This window comes from Sorex araneus, chromosome 2 (genome assembly GCF_027595985.1).
Source record: "Sorex araneus isolate mSorAra2 chromosome 2, mSorAra2.pri, whole genome shotgun sequence".
NCBI classification, from domain to species: Eukaryota; Metazoa; Chordata; class Mammalia; order Eulipotyphla; family Soricidae; genus Sorex; species Sorex araneus.
In genome coordinates this window covers 293,861,596-293,880,989 of record NC_073303.1, presented here as the reverse complement: position 1 = coordinate 293,880,989, position 19,394 = coordinate 293,861,596, and the positions used below count along the sequence as shown (strand labels likewise).

The 19,394-nt window shown below is 56.4% G+C and overlaps 1 protein-coding gene across 4 annotated transcripts in view; it reads left to right on the top strand.

Moving 5' to 3' along the window:
• The window catches only part of ECE2 (endothelin converting enzyme 2), a 50,565-nt gene extending 35,606 nt beyond the window's left edge, over nucleotides 1-14,959 (top strand). For all 4 annotated transcript variants that reach the window (XM_055125615.1, XM_055125614.1, XM_055125613.1 and 1 more), the window contains 12 exons: nucleotides 4,455-4,643; nucleotides 4,889-5,031; nucleotides 5,929-6,043; nucleotides 9,207-9,317; nucleotides 10,759-10,857; nucleotides 10,971-11,048; nucleotides 12,290-12,393; nucleotides 12,618-12,728; nucleotides 12,818-12,885; nucleotides 13,057-13,247; nucleotides 13,339-13,434; nucleotides 14,047-14,959. In XM_055125615.1, the coding sequence (XP_054981590.1) occupies nucleotides 4,455-4,643; nucleotides 4,889-5,031; nucleotides 5,929-6,043; nucleotides 9,207-9,317; nucleotides 10,759-10,857; nucleotides 10,971-11,048; nucleotides 12,290-12,393; nucleotides 12,618-12,728; nucleotides 12,818-12,885; nucleotides 13,057-13,247; nucleotides 13,339-13,434; nucleotides 14,047-14,223 (1,482 nt within the window). In that variant the 3' untranslated portion in view covers nucleotides 14,224-14,959. The remainder of the gene's footprint in view (nucleotides 1-4,454; nucleotides 4,644-4,888; nucleotides 5,032-5,928; nucleotides 6,044-9,206; nucleotides 9,318-10,758; nucleotides 10,858-10,970; nucleotides 11,049-12,289; nucleotides 12,394-12,617; nucleotides 12,729-12,817; nucleotides 12,886-13,056; nucleotides 13,248-13,338; nucleotides 13,435-14,046) is intronic.
• The last annotated feature ends 4,435 nt before the right edge of the window (nucleotides 14,960-19,394 follow it).

Here is a 19,394-nt window from a genome sequence, read left to right as displayed (position 1 = left end):
GAGAACCACCTACAGTGCTGGGGATCAAACCCAGGTCAGTCACATGCACGGCAAGCACCTTGAATCCCTGTCTGCCTCCCTTATAAGAGCATAGGGAGGGCTGGAGCGATAGCACAGCGGGGAGGGCATTTGCCTTACATGTGGCCAACCCAGATTTGGTTCCCATATGGTCCCCTGAGCACTGCCAGGAGTAATTCCTGATTTCAGAGCCAGGAGTAACGCCTGAGCATCGCTGGGTGTGATCCAAAAAGCAAAAAATGATAATAGCATAGGTTTTTTTTTTTTGGGGGGGCATACCTAACAGTACTCAGGATCACTGCTAGTATTGCCTGGAAGACTTCATGTGCTGGGAACTGAAACTGGGCCACACGCAGCAAAACAGAACACTAACCCTGTGAGCCGTCTTTCTGGACTTGGTCATTGTATTTTTTTTTTTTTTTTTTGCTTTTTGGGTCACACCTGGCAATGCACAGAGGTTACTCTTGGCTCATGCACTCAGGAATCACCCCTGGTGGTGCTCAGGGGACCATATGGGATGCTGGGAATCGAACCCGGGTCAGCTGCGTGCAAGGCAAATGCCCTATCCGCTGTGCTATTGCTCCAGCCCCCTGGTCATTGTATTTTATTTGGCCGACCTGAGTTCAATTCCTCCGCCCCTCTCGGAGATCCCGGCAAGCTACCGAGAGTATCGCACCCGCGAGGCAGAGCCTGGCAAGCTACCCGTGCGTATTGGATATGCCAAAAACAGTAACAATAAGTCTCTCAATGAGAGACATTACTGGTGCCCGCTCGAACAAATCGATGAGCAACGGGATGACAGACAGACAGACATCATTATTTTGTTTTGGACTTTTTGTTTTTTGTGTTTTGGAGGCCCACACCAGACGGTGCTCCAGGCTGACTCATGACTCTGTGTTCAGGGATCACTTCTGATGGGCTCCGGGGACCATATGGGATGTCAGGGATCAAACCCGGGTCAGCTACAGGCAAGGCAAGAGCCATCCCCCTCTGTACTACCCCCCAGCCAAGTTCTCATATGTCAAGTGCTGCGAGAGGAAGAGCTGGTGACAGCCAATGCCAAGGCAAGGATATCTGGGACAGTCTCTGTCCTTCTCTCATTAGTCACAGACACCTGGAGGGGGGTGCCACGTGCCATTGAAGCTGAGGAGCAGATGTGAAACGCTGGATACACCCGTATCCTGCCTGCAGGAATTCACGCTGTTCTAGGGAAGCGTGACTTCCAGGAGTGCGTGGAACAGGGACCCAGCCTGCACCCAGCAGGCTCCGAGGAGGCCGAGGGGCTTCGGCAAAGGGACAGCCAAGAGGGGGGGTACAGATAGCCCATTGATGGACCAGAGGGGAAACCAGAGGGGAGAGCGGCGTGGTCCCTGGATAGACATGGACCAGTACGAATTCTGAGCTTATGGGTCAAGCTTCACATTCATCCCCCAAGAGCTGAAAAGGGCCACTCCGAGCAACAGTACAGCGGGCAGGGCATTTGCCCCTGACTGGCCTGGGTTTGATTCCCAGCATCCCGTATAGTCCCCTGAGCCCCACCAGGAGTAATTTCTGAGCTAAGAGCCAGGAGTAACACCTGAGCATTGCCGGGTGTGACCCAAAAGCAAAACCAGAAACAAAACAAAGTGAAGTGGCGAGTGTAGTATGGACAGCCCCTGAGTCACGGGGGCTGCGGGGTGAGACCTTGAGAACGCAGGAGGAAACCGAGGTACCCCCAGCTGGGGAACGGCGGGGAGGCATGGGATCTGGCTCTCACCTGCCAGTGCTCATCCCGAAGTGGGTGATGCGATCCAGGAAAGGGGGAACAGCCTCAGGTGCGGTTGGGGGTTGCCTCCTGTTTACTTGCTTAAAGAGTAGGGGCTTCCACGGGGCGCGAAGAGGTTTCTATTCTGAAAAGGAGGCCCATAGGCCCAAACTCTAATCTAAGGCAAAAGGTTCCGAGGGTGAAAACCTCAGAGGGCGGGGCCGCAGTGATGGTACGGCAGACAGGCCCCAGGGGTGACCCCCGAGCACCGCCAGGTGTGGCCCCCAAACCCAAACCAAGCAAACTCAGAAGGAAAGCAGGGTTCAGGGGAGCCTCAGAGGCTTTAAGCTGGACCAGAGAGATGGCACCAAGAGTGCATGTGCGGGTTCGGCCTGGCCTCCCGCGCACCCCAAATAGCGCATGAGCACCCCTGGGGGTGGCGCAGAAGCCAAACAAAATGACTTAGTCGGAGACCAGAGAGAAGGTCTCTGTAGGGGTGAAGGCTCTTGCTGGGCAAGCGGCATGTTCAGTCCGTGGCCTGTACTGCCAGGCGTGACCCCTGCACACAGAGCCTGGACTAAGCCCTGAGCACAGCTGGGTGTGGCCCCTCCCCCACAATGTCCAAAGCTGAGGAGGCAGGAGGAGAGAGGGGGGAGGGAGGCGAGTGGAGGTGTGGAGGAGCTGCCGCGTTCCCCTTTGCCGGGCTGATGGGGTTGGTCTCCTTGAACTGGCATCAAGGAGGGGCTGGAGTGACAGCACAGCGGGTAGGGCGTTTGCCTTGCATGCAGCTGATCCGGGTTCGATTCCCAGCATCCCATATGGTCCCCCGAGCACCGCCAGGAGTAATTCCTGAGTGCATGAGCCAGAAGTAGCACCCCTGAGCATTGCTGGGTGTGACCCAAAAAGCAAAAACAACAGCAACAAAAAATTGGCATCAAGGGGGAAGGCTTGAAGAATGGAGGAAGTTTGACACATATCTTTCATGGCAGAGTGATGAAGGGACCCCAGGGTGCTTCCCCTGGTGAGTGGAGAGCAGGCCTGGGGGCGGGGGCTCCTGAGCCTAAGCTGAGGGTCAGACTGTTCGCAGGCTTCGATGCTTTCACCCACCACCCAAAACAAAGAGAAGTATTTCTTCTCTTTGTTTGGTTTTTGGGCCACACCCGGCGATGCTCAGGGCTTACTCCTGTCTCTGCACTCAGGAATCCCTCCTGGAGGTGGTCCTGGGACCACAAGGGTGTTCCAGAGATTGAACCTAGGTTGACCGCGTGCAAGGCAGGTGCCCTCCCTGCTGTACCATCGCTCCAGCCCTCGGGAGACAGGATCCGAGTTGGTACTGGGTCCTGGTGACTCTGTGGGCTGGGCACATGCGCACTCATGCGGTCTGAGTTCAAGCATGTGACCTGTACAAGCTGTGCCCCTCATCTGTAAAATGGGACTAAGCCCCATTTTGTGGAGCTGCTGGAGGGCAGAGAAGGGGCAAGGGGCATCCGCTGTTGGGGAGATGGCTCAAAGGGCTGAGCTGTGCTTAGCGTATAGGAGACCTGAGTTCCATCCTTGGCACTCTCTGGTCCCCTGAGTGCCACCAGGTGTGGCTCAAAAGGCGAAACCCAAAGCAAGACAAAAATGAAACAAACAACCCAACACCACCAACAGAGGCATCCTGTGTACGGTCTATGTAAAGGGAGTCAGATATAATAGATTTGGGAACCCTGTCCGGTGCAGACAGAGGGACAGAGACAGATAAAGTGAAGGAAATAGGAGCAAGTTTTTGGGGTGCTCTCCCGGGCAGATTCTGTGAACTCGGGTGAGGCTGGGGCAGAGCATGCTCCGGGAGAGGCTAAATGGGATTTTTAAGTTGTCTTGGGTGGGAAAAGTGAACCCGTGTGCTTGGTCTGGCTCCCATTATCTGGGGAAGTGGGGGGGCCCAGGCCGATGGTGAGGAAGCGTAAATGCAGCCTGGTGGCCTCCTGGCACCAGGTGGGCCACAAGTCCTGTCTTCCGAGCTGGGGGCACTCCAGGAATGTTGCTGTCTCCTCAGCCAGTTGCCATCTGGTCCCAGTTGCCATTTTGTTCGAGCAAACCTCACAAGATACAGTTGTGTAATGTTGCCATTAAATTCTTCTTCGCTGCACTTTTCTCCCCCTGGGAGGCCTCAGGGGAGGGGAAGCAGCAGATAGGAGATGTGGGGGGGGGGGGGCGGGGAGGTGGGAAAGAACCGAAGCCACAGAACCGCCAGGGTCAAGATGGGCTGGGAACTGAGCAGCAGAGCAGAAACGAGGTGCAAGTGCTTGCGGGGACCTCTTCTAGGCCAGGCTCCAGGGGTGGGGCGGAGAGTTCTGGAATGTTCCTTGTCTTGGGGGAAAGAGATGAGAAAGCCCCGAGAGCTAGCCCAGGAGACACGGCACTTGGCTTGCACGCGTGACCCAACATCGCTTATGGTCCCCCAAGCACGGAGACAAGGGTAGCCCCTGAGAGCTGCTGGTTGCATCCCAACTAATCTTCCCCCTTCCCCCGCAAAAAAATAATACCGAGTCGATGATCAAGGAAGCACCCCAATAGATAGAGATACAGGCTCGCCACAGCTGGTGGCGGGCACAGCAGGGAGGCGGCGATGCAGACCCTGGGGGCCTGGAGGAGGGAGGGCGCCGGGCAGGCCCGGGGCTGGCGGCTGATGCATGGGGCTCCCTGCCAGGTGCTCACCGCCTACCTGGACTACATGGAGGAGCTGGGGCTGCTGCTGGGCGGCCGGCCTGCTGCCACGCGTGCGCAGATGCGGCAGGTGCTGGAGCTGGAGGTGCAGCTGGCCCACATCACGGTGCCCCAGGACGAGCGGCGCGACGAGGAGAAGCTCTACCACAAGATGAGCGTGGCGGAGCTGCAGGTGGGGCGGGGAGGGGCTTGGGGAACCACAGCCAGGCCCGCCCCCCCTTCCTCACTTCCCAGAGAAGGCCAAGGGGTCGCCCCGGTGGGGCGGCCCTACTGGAGGGAGACGCCACCACGGCAGCCTCAGCCTCGGAGAGGGAAGGAAGCCTTCCCGCGGCGCTCCAGGGAGCCGGTGCTCGGGAGAGTCCGTGGGCAGCCCTGCCCCCGCTGGTGGGGACACGGAGGGTCTGGCTTTGCTCGCAGGCCCTGGCTCCCTCCGTGGACTGGCTGGAGTTCCTGTCTTTCTTGCTCTCGCCCCTGGAGCTCAGTGACTCGGAGCCCGTTGTGGTGTACGGGACGGATTATTTGCAGCAGATGTCAGAGCTCATCAACCGCACGGAGCCGAGGTGTGGGGGTGGGGTGGGGGGAGCAGGAGTCCCACAGGCGCTGGGCAGAGGGCACGGGTGTGGCTGAGAGAGAGCACAGTGGGCTGGTAGCCGACCTAGGTTAGATTCCCCCCCCCATATCCCCCATGGGTCCCTGAACCCTGCCAGGAGTGATCCCTGAGCACGGAGCCAGGAGTCAGCCCAGAACACCACCGGGGGGGGAGGGGGGCCCAAGAACAAAAATGAAAGAGAGAGGGGCTGGAGTGATAGGACAGCGGGGAGGGCGCTTGCCTTGCGCGTGGCCAGCCCAGGCTTGATCCCTGACATCCCATATGGTCCCCCGACCACTGCCTGGCGTAAGTCCTGAATGCAGAGCCAAGAGAGGCCCCCGAGCATTGCCAGGTGTGCCCCCAGAACAGAAAGAGAGAGACAGAGACAGAGAGAGACAGAGAGACACAGAGAGACAGAGACAGAGACAGAGAGAAAGGGTGAGAGAGAGAAAGGGTGAGAGAGAGAGAGAAAGGGTGAGAGAGACAGAGAGACAGAGAGACAGAGAGAGACACAGAGAGAGAGAGTGAGGAAGGGTGAGAGAGAGAGAGACAGAGACAGAGACAGAGAGAGAGCGAGCTCACTGGCATGGCCTGATACAGTAACGTTTGGAAAGCCCTGAAACCTTGCAAGCTGAAACAGTAAACAGTGCCCAGTGCCCAAGCCCATTCCAAGGTTGGGGCTACAGGGGCCAGCTCTGGGCTCTAGCCCTGCCTTGGACTCCCCCCAGACTGCTCCAAGCAGCTGCGTGATCCTGATGGTTGGGGGGCTTCTGGGAACCCCCACCAGGCTGCTGGCGCACGCCTGCGGCAGGTGTGGGGTGGAAACGTTCCCTTCCTTCCCGCCACCTCTGCACTGGCCGGACACCAGCGTCCTCAACAACTACCTGATCTGGAACCTGGTGCAGAAGACGACCTCCAGCCTGGACCGACGCTTTGAGTCAGCGCAAGAGAAGCTGCTGGAGACCCTCTATGGCACCAAGAAGGTGGGCTCTGGCCCTCCCCCCCCCGCACCTACCCACACCAGATCTCAGGCACTGTTTGCCTCCGGAGGATCTAGCTGGTTTGGGTTCCAATACCAGTTCCTCCTCTTGTTTCTGGAAACTGGGGTACATCTCCTGGTTCCTTTGACACTTTGTTCTCAACATTCCTGTTTGGGGGAGAGGGGCCACACCCGGAAGTGCTCAGTGGCTACTCCTGCCTCTGCATTCACGTATTACTCCTGGTGGGGCTCAGGGGACCATCTGGGATGCTGGAGATGGAACCCGGGTTGGCTGTGTGCAAAGCAAATGCCCTCCCCGATGTTCTGTTCCCCTATCCACTGCACCACGGCTATACTATCTTCTTGACCTGCTCCGTTTCAGACCTGGGTCAGTTCACCCCTCTTTAGGCAACCTGGGGTCCTCCGCTCCTGGGGGGGGTCACCATACTGATGCCGAACTTAGTGCAGATACCAGATTGGCACTGTGCCCTGCGTTCACAACTCCTGGACTCAAGTGATCCTCCGGCTGCCGCCTCCTGAGTACCTGGGACTCCAGGCATGCAGCCTCGTGTACAAACGCATTTGCCTGTCTGTGAGGCAGGACCTGTTGGCAGGGCTGCCTTGAAAACCACTGGAGTGGGGGGAGGCTGGAGCGATAGCACAGTGGGTAGGGCGTTTGCTTTGTATGCGGCCAACCCGGGTTCGATTCCCAGCATTCCATATGGTCCCCCGAGCACCACCAGGAGTAATTCTTGAGTGCATGAGCCAGGAGTAAAGCCTGAGCATTGCTGGGTGTGACCTCCCCAAAAAAAAAATAACCTCCGGAGGGGATGTAAGCGTCCCGGGTTGCAGTAGGCACTCAGCCCTGCCAGAGAAGTGGTGAAGAAAGAATGTGCTCTTGGTCTCAAGGTGCTGTCAGGTAGGAGAGGTGGGTGCACAGCCAGATTGCGTCATGTTTCCAGGGGCTGTGTGCACACTTTGCCTGAGGGGGTCTTTGTATTCTAGAACAGAGGAGGGGGCAGCACTTTCCACCTGGGGCGGCAGATGAGGGGCCGGGAGTCCGCAGGAAAGGCTTCTTTGAAGAGTGACATTGAAAGAACGCCTTTCCCGAGATTTCAGAAAGAAAGAATCACGACGTGCAAATGCCAGAGGCCAGGAGAGGGCCACAGGTTTGCACATATTCTGGCTTGTGCTTAAAAAGAGGCAGCTGAGGGGGCTGGAGCAATAGCACAGCGGGTAGGGTGTTTGCCTTGCATGCGGCCGACCCGGGTTCGATTCCCAGCATCCCATATGGTCCCCTGAGCACCGCCAGGGGTGATTCCTGAGTGCACAGCCAAGAGTAACCCCTGTGCATCACCAGGTGTGACCCAAAAAGCAAAGAAAAAAAAAAAACAGGGAGCTGAGGGGCTGGAGAGATAATAGAGCCAGGAGGGTGCTTGTCTTGTACGTGGCCGACCTGGGTTCAATCCCCTGCACCACGTATGGTCCCCTGAGCCCCACCAGGAGCGATCCCTGAGTGAAGAGTCAGGAATAAGCTATGAACTCTGCCAGTCTGCCAGTTGTGTCCCCCCTCCCCATCAAAACTAAACTAAAATAAAACAATGCCCCTGTATAGCGGGTAAGGTGCTTGCCTGGGACACAGCCACGGCCAACCCTGGTTCAAATCCTGGGCTCTACATTTGGTCCCTCCAGCCCTGCCAGGAGTGACCCCTGAGCACGGAGCCAAGAGTAAGTCCTGAGCACTGCTGGGTGTGACCCCCAAAACAAAAAACCGAACCAACAAAATAGGGGATGTCCCTGATGGATCAGAGAGAGAGCAACAGGCTGCAGGCTGGCTCTGCGTGCAGGGGGCCTGGGTTCGATCCCCAGGCACAGAGCTGAGAAAACAACCCCTGCACACTAGCAGGTGCGACCCCAAGATGAATCCTTTTTTGTAGGGGGTGTTTGGGTCACACTCTGATGCTTGCAAGACAAGCATTATACATCCTGTACTATCATCTCTCAAGCCTCCAAACAAGATGTTGGGTTTTTGGGTTTTCTTTAAGATGGAAACAGGGCGTGGCTTTCTGAGGAGTAAGCCAGTTTAGTTCATGATTAGTTCCTCTTTCTGCTGCTAAGTGGAAGATGGAGTGGCGTGGGGTGGGAGTGGAGTTAGAGGCAGAGAGGAAGCCGGGGAAATTTTGTTGTTGTTGCTTTTTGGGTCACACCCGGCGATGCACAGGGGTTACTCCTGGCTCATGCACTCAGGAATTACCCCTGGCAGTGCTCAGGGGACCATATGGGATGCTGGGATTCAAACCCGGGTCGGCCGCATGCAAAGCAAATGTCCTACCCGCTGTGCCATTGCTCCAGCCCCCAAGCCGGGGCAATTTTCAGACAGATGGGAACGTCATAGGCTGGAGGGGAGAAAGTGCAACGCGGTGAACAGAAGAGATGCGGAGGCAGCGCCCGGGGTCAGAGATGGGACTCAAGCAATAGCTTGGGGCTAGCGTGTGAACCACAGTATCTTTTTTTGCTTGCTTTTTGGGTCACACTCGGCGATGCACAGGAGTTACTCCTGGCTCTGCACTCAGGAATTACTCCTGGTGGTGCTTGGGGGACCCTATGGGATGCTGGGAATTGAACCTGGGTCGGCCGTGTGCAAGGCAAACACCCTACCTGCTGTGCTATCGCTCCAGCCCTGAACTACAGTATCTTAAGCTCCATCACCCCCCCAGCCCCTGCTCGCGCACTGCCGGCTGTGTTCCTCATGGCCACTCCAGACAGCTAACAAAGGAAAGTGGACTTCATCAGAATGGAACGGCTCCAGGGCACCTCGAGAGTTGGGGTGATGGGTCAGTGGGGGTTGCCCACTCACAGGGCAGGGGGACACACCAGGGAACGGAGTGGGACGTGGAACCACACAGAGAGAAGCCTGAGAGGAGGCGGCTGCTGGGGCTTCATTTTCCCTGGAGGGAGAGAGAGAGAGAGAGAGAGAGAGAGAGAGAGAGAGAGAGAGAGAGAGAGAGAGAGAGAGAGAGAGAGAGAGGGAGGGAGAGAGAGAGAGAGAGAGAGAGAGAGGGAGAGAGAGAGAGAGAGAGAGAGAGAGAGAGAGAGCGACCAGGCCCAGCGCTGCTGTCAGGCACTAGCTCGGAACCATTCCTGGAGGCCTCTCTGTCCCCCAACAGTCCTGCACGCCCCGGTGGCAAACCTGCATCTCCAACACGGATGACGCCCTCGGCTTCGCGCTGGGCTCCCTTTTTGTGAAGGCCACGTTTGACCGGCAAAGCAAGGAAGTTGTGAGTTGCCCTCAGTGTCCTCCTACTGCCAGCCCTGATTTCAGTTACAACTCACTCTTGGGTGGAGGGGCAAAGAGTTAGTCCAGGGGTTAAGGTGCTCGCCCTGCACTCGGCTGAGAGGGTTTGATCCCTGGCACCCCATAAGGCCCCCCAAGCAGTGCCAGGAGGGATCCTTGAGCACAGAACCAGGAGTAAACCCTGATACTACCAAATGTGGTCCTCCTGCCAAAATATCACAGTCAAAACTGGGATTGGAGTGATAGTGCAGCGGGTCGGGCGTTTGCCTTGCACACAACCAATCCAGGTTCAATCCCTGGGACCCAAGCACTGCCAGGAATAAGCCCTGAGCGTGGCCAAGTGTGGCCCCAAAACAAAATAAAATAACAGGGGGCTGGAGAGGGCTCAATGGACTGAAGCCTTTGTTTTGAATGTAGGAGGCCCAGCTTTGATCCCTGGCATCACATCCCTGAGCACTGCCAGGAGTGACTCCCAAGCACTGGCTAAGAGCAGCCTCTAGCCTCAGCACTGTGGGTGTGGCACCACAATAAGAGTTAAGAGGAGTGAGGGGCCAGAGTGATAGGATAGTGGGTAGGGCACTTGCCTTGCATGTGGATGACTTGGTTTCCTTCCCTGGCACCCGATATGAGCATTACCAGGAATCATTTCCAAGTGGAGACCCAGGAATAACCCCTGAGTATTGCCGAGTGTGGCCCAAATATCAAATAATTGAGAATTTAGAGGAGTGAGCCAGGGAGATGACTAGAAGAGCTGGAACACAGCCCTAACGTACAAGGATCCTGCCTTCAGTCCCCAGCACTGCACAATGCCCTCTCACCCAGCACCTCGGAAATGGCTCAAAAAAAAAAAAAAAAAAACAACCCAACATAAATAGCTAACAGGAGTGATCTCTGAGTGTTAGGATTAATGGGGAGTTATCTCTTTACTTCTTTGGCTCTTATTTTTCGCATTTTCGGTTGATGCATTCTACTAACTATAACATTCATTGAATTGACTCATGAACTTGCAGGGTTTTTTTGTTTGTTTGTTTTGGGGTCACCCACACAGCAGTGCTCAGGAGTTACTCCTGGCTCTGCACTCAGGGATCACTCCTGGTGGTGCTCAGGGGACCATATGGGGTACTGGGGATCGAACCCGGGTCAGCAGCATGCCAGGCAAACGCCCCTATCCACTGTACTATCTCTCCAGCCCTTCAACTGCAGATTTTGATTAATTAGAAAGAAACAGTCACCCACAACCCCAGCGCCTTCACAGACCCTGTTTCCACCCCACCAGCCTGAAAATGCGTAATCTCATTCCAAGAGCCTGGATACTCATGCATGCTCCCTATACAAGACAGGCTTGGGACCCGGGGCACCGGGCGGACAGGGAGGAAGGAAACAGGCATGAGCAAGCCAGGCTGACTTGTGCTCCTCGCTCCCAGGCAGAGGGAATGATCAGTGAGATCCGGATGGCTTTCGAGGAGGCTCTGGGACGGCTGGTTTGGATGGATGAGAAAACCCGCCGGGCCGCTAAGGAGAAAGTGAGCCGTTGCCAGGGCTGGGGCGCCACCTGGAGGTGGGGATGGGGAATACAGAGTTTTCCGGTTTCCATTGGGTGCCGTGGGGAATGAAACCCTGAAACGGGTCTTTTCAGGCAGATGCTATCTATGACATGATTGGTTTCCCAGACTTCATCCTGGAGCCCAGAGAGCTGGATGATGTTTACGACGGGGTGAGTACCCATGTGAACTGCAGCCCGAGGAGGGACTCTTCCCGGGCTCTGTGATGGGACTCAAGCTCTCAGAGGGAAGGACGCGTTTGATGCTTCCTTTCAAAGGCAGGTGAGTGCAGGCAAGGGGCACCTGGGCCCTGCTGCAGGCCAGACAGCAGCGGAAAGCTGTGCTAGCAAATAGGGGGGTGCAGTCAAAGCCCCCTTCCTGCTCGTAACCGCCAACATTTGGAGAAATCACGTCCCCTCTTGGGGCTTTGGTTTAGGAGCAGTTTGCCTCTTAGAGGGTGAGGGGTGGCCTCAGTTTCTTCATCTGTAAAATGGGGTTCCCATTAATTTGTATCTTCCTCACTGTTGCGAGACTAGAAGGAAACAGGGTGTAAAATCATAAAGCACCACACCCTAAATGATCTTTAAATATGGGCTCTTTACAATGAATAAAACAAAAATAGCCTAATGGAGGGTTGGAGAGATAGTACAGCAGGTAGGGAACTTGCATTGCACATGGCTGTCTTGGGTCCCATCCTCGACAGCCCATATGGCCCCCTGAGCACCACCAGGAGTGATCTCTGAGTCCAGAGCCGGGAGTAAGCCCTGAGCATTGCTGGGTGTGGCCCCCAAATCAAGACTGAAACAAAATGAAAAAATAGCATTCTGGAGTTGATGGCAACTTGGACGGACTGGAGGGTGTCATGACAAGTGAACTGAGCCAGAGCTGGAAGGACAAATACGGGTGGTCAAATTCATCCATGGTGTATAGAGAAACAAAGGAAGGACATCGACCAAATCAATTGATAATTAACCCTGGGCAGTGGGTTATAGAGCCGGGGACACAGGCTGGGAGGGGAGGGACGTGGGGAATGATGAAGTGGGCCGAGAGCGTGTAGATGGGAGGTCTGGAGCTTGTGGTGGTGGTTAAAGGAGGTGACAGCCTGACCCAAACCAAAACAGTGGGGGGAGGGTGGAAGGAAGGTCTGTCCAGAGGTGACTTAAGCTGGAGGGTCATGGGCACTTTGGGGCAGGGGTGTGCAATGGCTGTATACTTCAATTCCATAAACTCCAACACTGTTGTGACTCTCTGACCTGAACAAGACTAATAAATAAATATTGATCCTTTACTAGGTATTTAATTCCCATTTTATACTTGAGGAAACTGAGGCTCAGAGAGGCTAGGCAGGGCCTAGGGTCCTTGCCAACACGTTCTCTTGCTTGCTTCCTGCTTCCCATCGTCCCCCGCCCTGCAGTATGAAGTGTCCGAAGATTCCTTCTTCCAGAACATGCTGAATCTGTACAACTTCTCCGCTAAGGTGATGGCTGACCAGCTCCGGAAGCCTCCCAGCCGGGACCAGTGAGAACAGGGGCCGGACTCACTGGGGGCAGCTGGAGAGGTAGGGGGAGGTTTCCGGAGGGGGCGGGGGTGGCCAGACTGAACCCAGACCAAAAGCCCATGGTCCTGGCAGGAGGTAGGTCAGGGCTGAGGCCTGGCGGTGGGGGGGGGGGGGAGCGGGCGAGCGTGCAGGAGTGGGAGCACCCTCGGAGTCGGGAGCCTCAGCCCTGCCCTGCCTCCCCCAGGTGGAGCATGACGCCCCAGACCGTGAACGCCTACTACCTGCCCACCAAAAACGAGATCGTCTTCCCCGCCGGCATCCTGCAGGCCCCCTTCTATGCCCGCAACCACCCCAAGTGTGTCTCGAGCGGGAGGGGCCGGGCCCGGGTGCGAGCTGGGAGGGGACCCACCACGGTGTCCTCACCCCGCGCTCCTCATCTCCTAGGGCCCTGAACTTTGGTGGCATCGGTGTGGTGATGGGCCATGAGTTAACACATGCCTTTGATGACCAAGGTAGAGTCACCCCCCCAGCCACCCCGTCCCCCCATTCTCCCTGAGCCAGGGGCTCCCTCCTGTGTGGCTCTCGTGAGCTGCAGCTTCCAAGAACCCTGGCGTCTACAGGATGGGGCCGAGGGGCTGCGCCTGCCCCCTGCCCCGTTGTTGCAGCGATCAGGTTCTCCTCAGGGCGGGAGTACGACAAGGAAGGAAACCTGCGGCCGTGGTGGCAGAACGCGTCCCTGGCTGCCTTCCGCAACCACACGGCGTGTGTGGAGGAGCAGTACGGCCAGTACCAGGTCAACGGGGAGAGGCTCAACGGCCGCCAGACGCTGGGGGAGAACATCGCCGACAACGGAGGGCTGAAGGCGGCCTACAATGTGCGTGAGGGGCGGGTGATGGGGAGGGCTGCAGCGGGGGTAGTGGGGGGAGGCCCGACTGACTTCCCTCCCCCGGGCCCCCCCGCACCAGGCCTACAATGCGTGGTTGAGAAAGCACGGCGAGGAGCAGAGGCTGCCGGCCGTGGGGCTCACCAACCACCAGCTCTTCTTTGTAGGATTTGCGCAGGTATCGGCCCCCCGGGAGGCCTGGGGCCTGCCCCCCTCCCCTGCACCACTGTCCCCCCCAACCCCCGCAACATCCAGTCGTTATAAGTCTGGGGCACTCAGGCCCGCAGCTGGGGTGCAGGCAGGGACGGGGAAGGCGTGAGGCGAGCGTGAGGCAGGACTCCCCCAGGAGCGGGTGTAGACCTCACAGGGCAGAGCTGCCCTGCCCTGCTCTCGGGGTCCGAGCTGGGGCTGGGGGGTGCAGGGTGGGTCCTCTCGAGGTTCAGGCGAGGCTGTGGAGGAGAAAACTGAGCTCGGGGCCCAAGGGGCTCACCCAGGAGTGAAGTAAGTGGCAGAGTGTGACTGAGCCTCTCCGCTGGGGACGTCTCCCCCCAGCCCCCCAAACACCCACCTGGGCACCCCACTCTCCAGGACAGCTGCCCCAAGAGACCCGCTAGGGACTGGGGAGGGCGGAGGCCGTGCTGGCCCTGGCGAGAGAGGTGGGCCGTGCCGGTGCAACCCCCGGAGCCCGTCGGACCTCCTGTGCCGAGGGGGCTGGGGCAGGGGGTGTGTCCCCGCCCATGGCCTGCCTGCACGAGACACCCTCCGTCCCCGTGTCTGTCCTGGCCTGCAGGTGTGGTGCTCGGTGCGCACCCCCGAGAGCTCTCACGAGGGGCTGGTGACCGACCCCCACAGTCCTGCCCGTTACCGCGTGCTGGGCACCCTCTCCAACTCCCGGGACTTTCTGCGCCACTTCGGCTGCCCGCTCGGCTCACCCATGAACCCCGGGCGGCTGTGTGAGGTGTGGTAGAGCCCCGGGGTGGGGGTGGGGGCGGCCCAGGCCGGGGAGAAGACACCTGTCCCGCCGCTAGAGGCCACAGGTGACATGCACCCCCCCCCCCACTTCTCTTCTCAACCACCGTGCTGTGCCTCTGCTCTGGGGGTGCCCTTGCCTCCCACAGAGGTCCCGCCATTCACTGTGACTTCCTTCCGTGTCCCCCTGCCTGAAGGAGGCCTGGCCGGGGAGGGCACTGGTCTGCCCCTCCCCCCCAGCACCCCCTCCCCTCCCCGGCGGAGTCCACCAGATTCACTTGGATCTGAGTTCACTTTTCTGGGGGGCCTTGGGGTCTGCCCCGCCTGCTGCTCTGGGCACACAGGCCGGGGCCTCTCACACTTGTTGGGAGGGGGGATGTGGCTCATTTCTGGCCCATCCTGGGGGCGTTGCTCTGCCCCCCACCACCCCCAGCTCCTCACGCTGTTTGCTCCCCCTCCATACTGCTGCCAACCCACTCACGGTCAGAGCAAGGCCCTTCCCAAGCCTCCCAGCCGCCCCTGCCTGCCGTGGGCTCGGAGGGCAAGTGTGTGCACGGAGGGCAGGCCAGGGCCCGTGTCTCGGGCACCAGCCTGAGCGGGGGACAGCTGCTGTCCAACGCAGCAAGAAAGCAGAGAGGGTGGAGAGAGCTTATTTTTTTCTATAGACAAAGCGGTGGGGGTAGTGGGCTTGGTTCTGTAGGACTCTGTGCCAATAAATAGACCCGCATTAGCCAGCCTGTCTCTCTCCTGGATCATTTATGTACTCATTCCACCTATATTTATTGAGCACCTAATGTGTGCCAAGTACTCAGGTTTGGTTTTTGATTTGGGGGGGCCGAGGGCAGCATGGAGAGCCTCCCCACTGGCGCTGGGTGATGTCTGGGTTCTACCCGGGGGTTCTCCGCAGACCACATGGTGCTGGGGACCCAACCCCGGGCTCTGTGCATGCCAGCGGCCCTTTGCACTTTCTCCCTGGACACGCTTCTGTACACTCACAGGCTCTCTCGTCAGACACACGGAGAGAGATCAGGAGCCCCAGGGCGTTCCAAAGGGAATCAAGAAGGAGGAAGCGCGCGAGGCTTGAGTCTGGCTGGGCTGAATACAGCCGTCATTCACCGGATCCCTTTGGCGGCTGTGCCCTGGCTGCTGTGACTGGCCAGTGTCCGGTGGTGCACAGAGCTGGACCTGACGCTGAGTCTGCTGGGTAGGGGGCCGGGCAGCGGGGGAAAAAAGACTCCCCACGACAGTGCACAGTGAAGGGAAGTGAGGCAGCTCCCAAGGCTCAGAGCTCTGTTGGCCGGTCTCCACCCAGTGAGACCCACCCAGGTGCCAGACAGAGCAGCTCCGTGGCCCCTTTCAGAGCCAGAGGGAAGGAGCGTTTCCGAACAGGGCTCCTGGCGCAGGCACCTCTGCGAGGACACTCCTTCTTTACTGCATTCTTTTATCAACTGACACGGTTACAGACGGGCTGTGAGTCAGCCGTGAGAAGGCGAGCACCTTAGCACCCGTAATCTCTCTCGGCTGCAACTTCCTTTTGTTGTTGTTTGGGGGCCACAGCTGGCTGTACTCAGGGCTAACTCCTGGTTCTGTGCTCAGGGATAATTCCTGGCGGTGATGCAGGGACCATAAATGGTGTCAAGGATCAAACCACAGTAGGCCTAAGGCAAGAACCTAAAACCCCTGTACTATCCCTCCACCCCCCCTTTTTTTTTTTTTGGCACAGGGAAGAAATTAATTTCCTGAAGGGCGGATAACGCAGCTTCCCAGAGAGGTGATGCTAAGCTGGGGTGCAAAGATGGGAGAACCTGCCAGCTGCAAACCATGAGAGACATTTCAGTTAGGAGGAATAGCATCATGAAAGGCCATTAGCTTGGAGGGTCGGGTTCAGAAATGGGGAAACCTTAAAATTTCGGCCACTGTACAGTGGGTCGGGCAATTCCCGAGCGCTGAGCCAGGAATAAACCTTGAGCATCCTGACTGCGGTTCAAAAACAAAACAAAAGGGGGCTGGAGCAATAGCACAGCGGGTAGGGCGTTTGCCTTGCACGCGGCTGACCCAGGTTCGATTCCCAGCATCCCATATGGTCCCCTGAGCACAGCCAGGAGTAATTCCTGAATGCAGAGCCAGGAGTAGCCCCTGTGCATCGCCAGGTGTGACCCAAAGAGAAAAAAAAAAAAACGAAAACAAAAACAAAAATTGGGGCGGTATTTAGGATGATCATGAAGGGCAGGTGGGAAAGACCTACAGAGGGAAGGGAATTTGCAACAGTAGCTATGGGAAGGAGGCGGCTGTAACACTTGCTGTCAGCCCTGGGCTTAAGCAGTCAAATGCACACGAGTAGAGTCACACCTGAGAAGATCCCGTGAAGTAGCAACCAGCAACTGCTGAGTGCCATGGAAAACAATCCTGAGGGTGGTGAGCTCTGTCTCTGAGCTCGGGGCCAAACTGAGTTTTGTGGCTACTATTTGCCAGAAGGAAGTAGGAGGGGCGGGTGCTAGGAGCAAGTTGGCCTTCAGGCAGAGGGAGTGTGGCCCAATGGTCGGAGGAGAGTTTCTGGGAAGGGAAGGAGAGGGGGCTGTCATCACACTGCCTGGAAAACACCTACCAGATGGAGCCTCCTGGAAGATAGTATAGAAGGTAGGGTGCTTGCCTTGCACCCAGGTGCCCCATACGATCCCCCAGATCCCGGCTTAAGTGATCCCATAGCTCAGAGCCAGAAATAAGCCCTGAGCACCAGAGGGTGTAGGGAAAGGCTGACCTGGGTTCGATTCCCAGGATCCCATATGGTCCCCCGAGCACTGCCAGGAGTAATTCCTGAGTGCATGAGCCAGGAATAAGCCCTGTGCATTGCCAGGTGTGGCCCCCACCCAAAAAAAAAACAACCCAAAAGCCAACAAACAAACACCCCCCCCCAATATCAATCAGGCATTTACATTTGGGTAGAGAGGCTTGGGGTTGGGGGGCCCTGGGGAGCAGGGGACTAGAACTTCACACCATGATAGTTGCGCCCCTGCATTTCCTGTGCTAAGCTTCACAGCATCGTTGTATTCCACCCTTCTGAGACCATCGATAGGCATAGAAGCTGCACCAGTGGTGCTGTGAAATACAGCACTTCGACTCTGCAGAGTTGAGGAAGCTGGAAAAAAACGACAGGTGTGTCCTCTGCAGTTGCCAGGCACCTAGCAAAGCGCTGTGCACACACTGCCCCTTCATTTGCAGAGCAACTTGCCGGGCCGGTGGTTTAGTACCTACACTTCTCGGAGGGAGGAATCACTTAGAAGTGTGCCCACGTCTCACAGCTGGCAGACGGCGGGCTTTGGCTCTAAACACCGGGTCTCTCACTCTTTGAAGCTGTTCTCCCGCCTACCCCAGTTGCGTTTACCTTTGTGTTTTTGGTTTGTTTTTCGGCCATACCTGGTGGGGAGGGGGGTTGTGTGTTGCTCCCAGCAGTGCTTGGGGGAAACATGCAGGCCTGGAGACGGAGCAAATACATGCAAAGCATGGGCTCAAATATTGAGCGCTCTCAAGCCCATTTATTTGGAATATAATAATATTTTGGGGCCAGGCCCAGCACTGCGGAAGGCTTACTCCTGGTTCTATGCTTAGGGATCATTCCTAGTGGGGCTCAAGGGGACTATATAGGGTTCTAGGGATCAAACCCTGCTTGGCTGTGTGTATGGCAAGCATCCTACCCACTGTAATATTTCTCCAGCATCTAGAAATATTTTAATATTTTGAGGGGGCCACATGCTGAGATGCTCAGGGTTTACTCCTGGCTCTGTGCTCAGGGACCACTCCTGGCGGTGCTTGAGTGATCAACCATATGGCGTGCCAAGGATCAGACCCTGCCTCCCTGAAAATGTATTTTTAAAACGTGTGTGTGTGTGTGTGTGTGTGTGTGTGTGTACTGGTGCTGGAGACCACCAGGGCCACATCTAGCAGCACTCAGGGACTATGGGGTTTTGGGGATTGCATTCTGGTCTCCATACATGCAAGGTATACCCCTCCAATCACCTAGCTATCTCCCTTTATAATCTGAAATATTTTATTTTTTTATTTATTTTTTATTTTTTTTGCTTTTTGGGTCACACACCCAGCGATGCTCAGGGGTTACTCCTGGCTTTGCACTCAGAAATTACTCCTGGCAGTGCTTGGGGGACCATATGGGATGCCAGGGATCGAACCCGGGTTGGCCGCGTGCAAGGCAAACGCCCTACCCGCTGTGCTATCGCTCCAGCCCCTGAAATATTTCAAACCTAGAGAAAAGTTGCAATAGTGGAGCTGAGGTTCAAAAACCCCCTTCACCTGGCGTGACCAGTGATCAACAGTCTATGTTTTATTCTACACCAATACTCCATCTTCTCAAAGGGGCTGATTGGGATGTGACTGGTATAAAAGCCAAAATCTGAGATATAATAGAAAGATGTCACAGAGAGACTTAGGAGAAACCTGTCTACAAATGACTGAAGAGAGGGGCTGGAGTGATAGCACAGCGGGTAGGGCCTTTGCCTTGCACGTGGCTGACCTGGGTTCGATTCCCAGAATCGCATATGGTCCACTGAGCACCGCCAGGCGTAATTCCTGAGTGCAGAGCCAGGAGTAACCCCTGTGCATCGCCGGGTGTGACCCAAAAAAGCAAAAAAAAAAAAAAAAAAAAGACTGAAGAGAGCATGACAGTATATGAACATCTTCAAGCCAAAGGCCAAAGATAGACTAGTCAGGACCGTGACAGAACCAGCAATTTCCATCAGCAAACCGGGTCTAGGGAAGGAATTGGCTATGGAAACGAAGGTCATTCACAGAATTCAAGCCTCGAATGGAAAAAAACTCAGTTGTGTGTGTATTAAAAAATAGTTAATAAAAACCTTTTCCCTTTCCATAAGAAAGACATTTAGAGAAACGTGAGAAGAAACAGAGAAATATGTATTCAAGAGAGAACACAGGCTTCTTCAGATCTCCAGAGTGGAAAAAGCAGTACAACAGTTTTAGAAATGGGTTTCAGAGGAGCTGCAGGGCAATTGCAGGGCAAGGCAATTCCTGAATGCAAAACAAGGAGTAACCCCTGGGCATCGCTAGGTGTGGCCCCCCTCCAAAAAAATATAGAATAATATGTACCATTTAAATCAGCTAAAAGATAAATAATGTAGGTCACACCTTTAGAAACCCTTT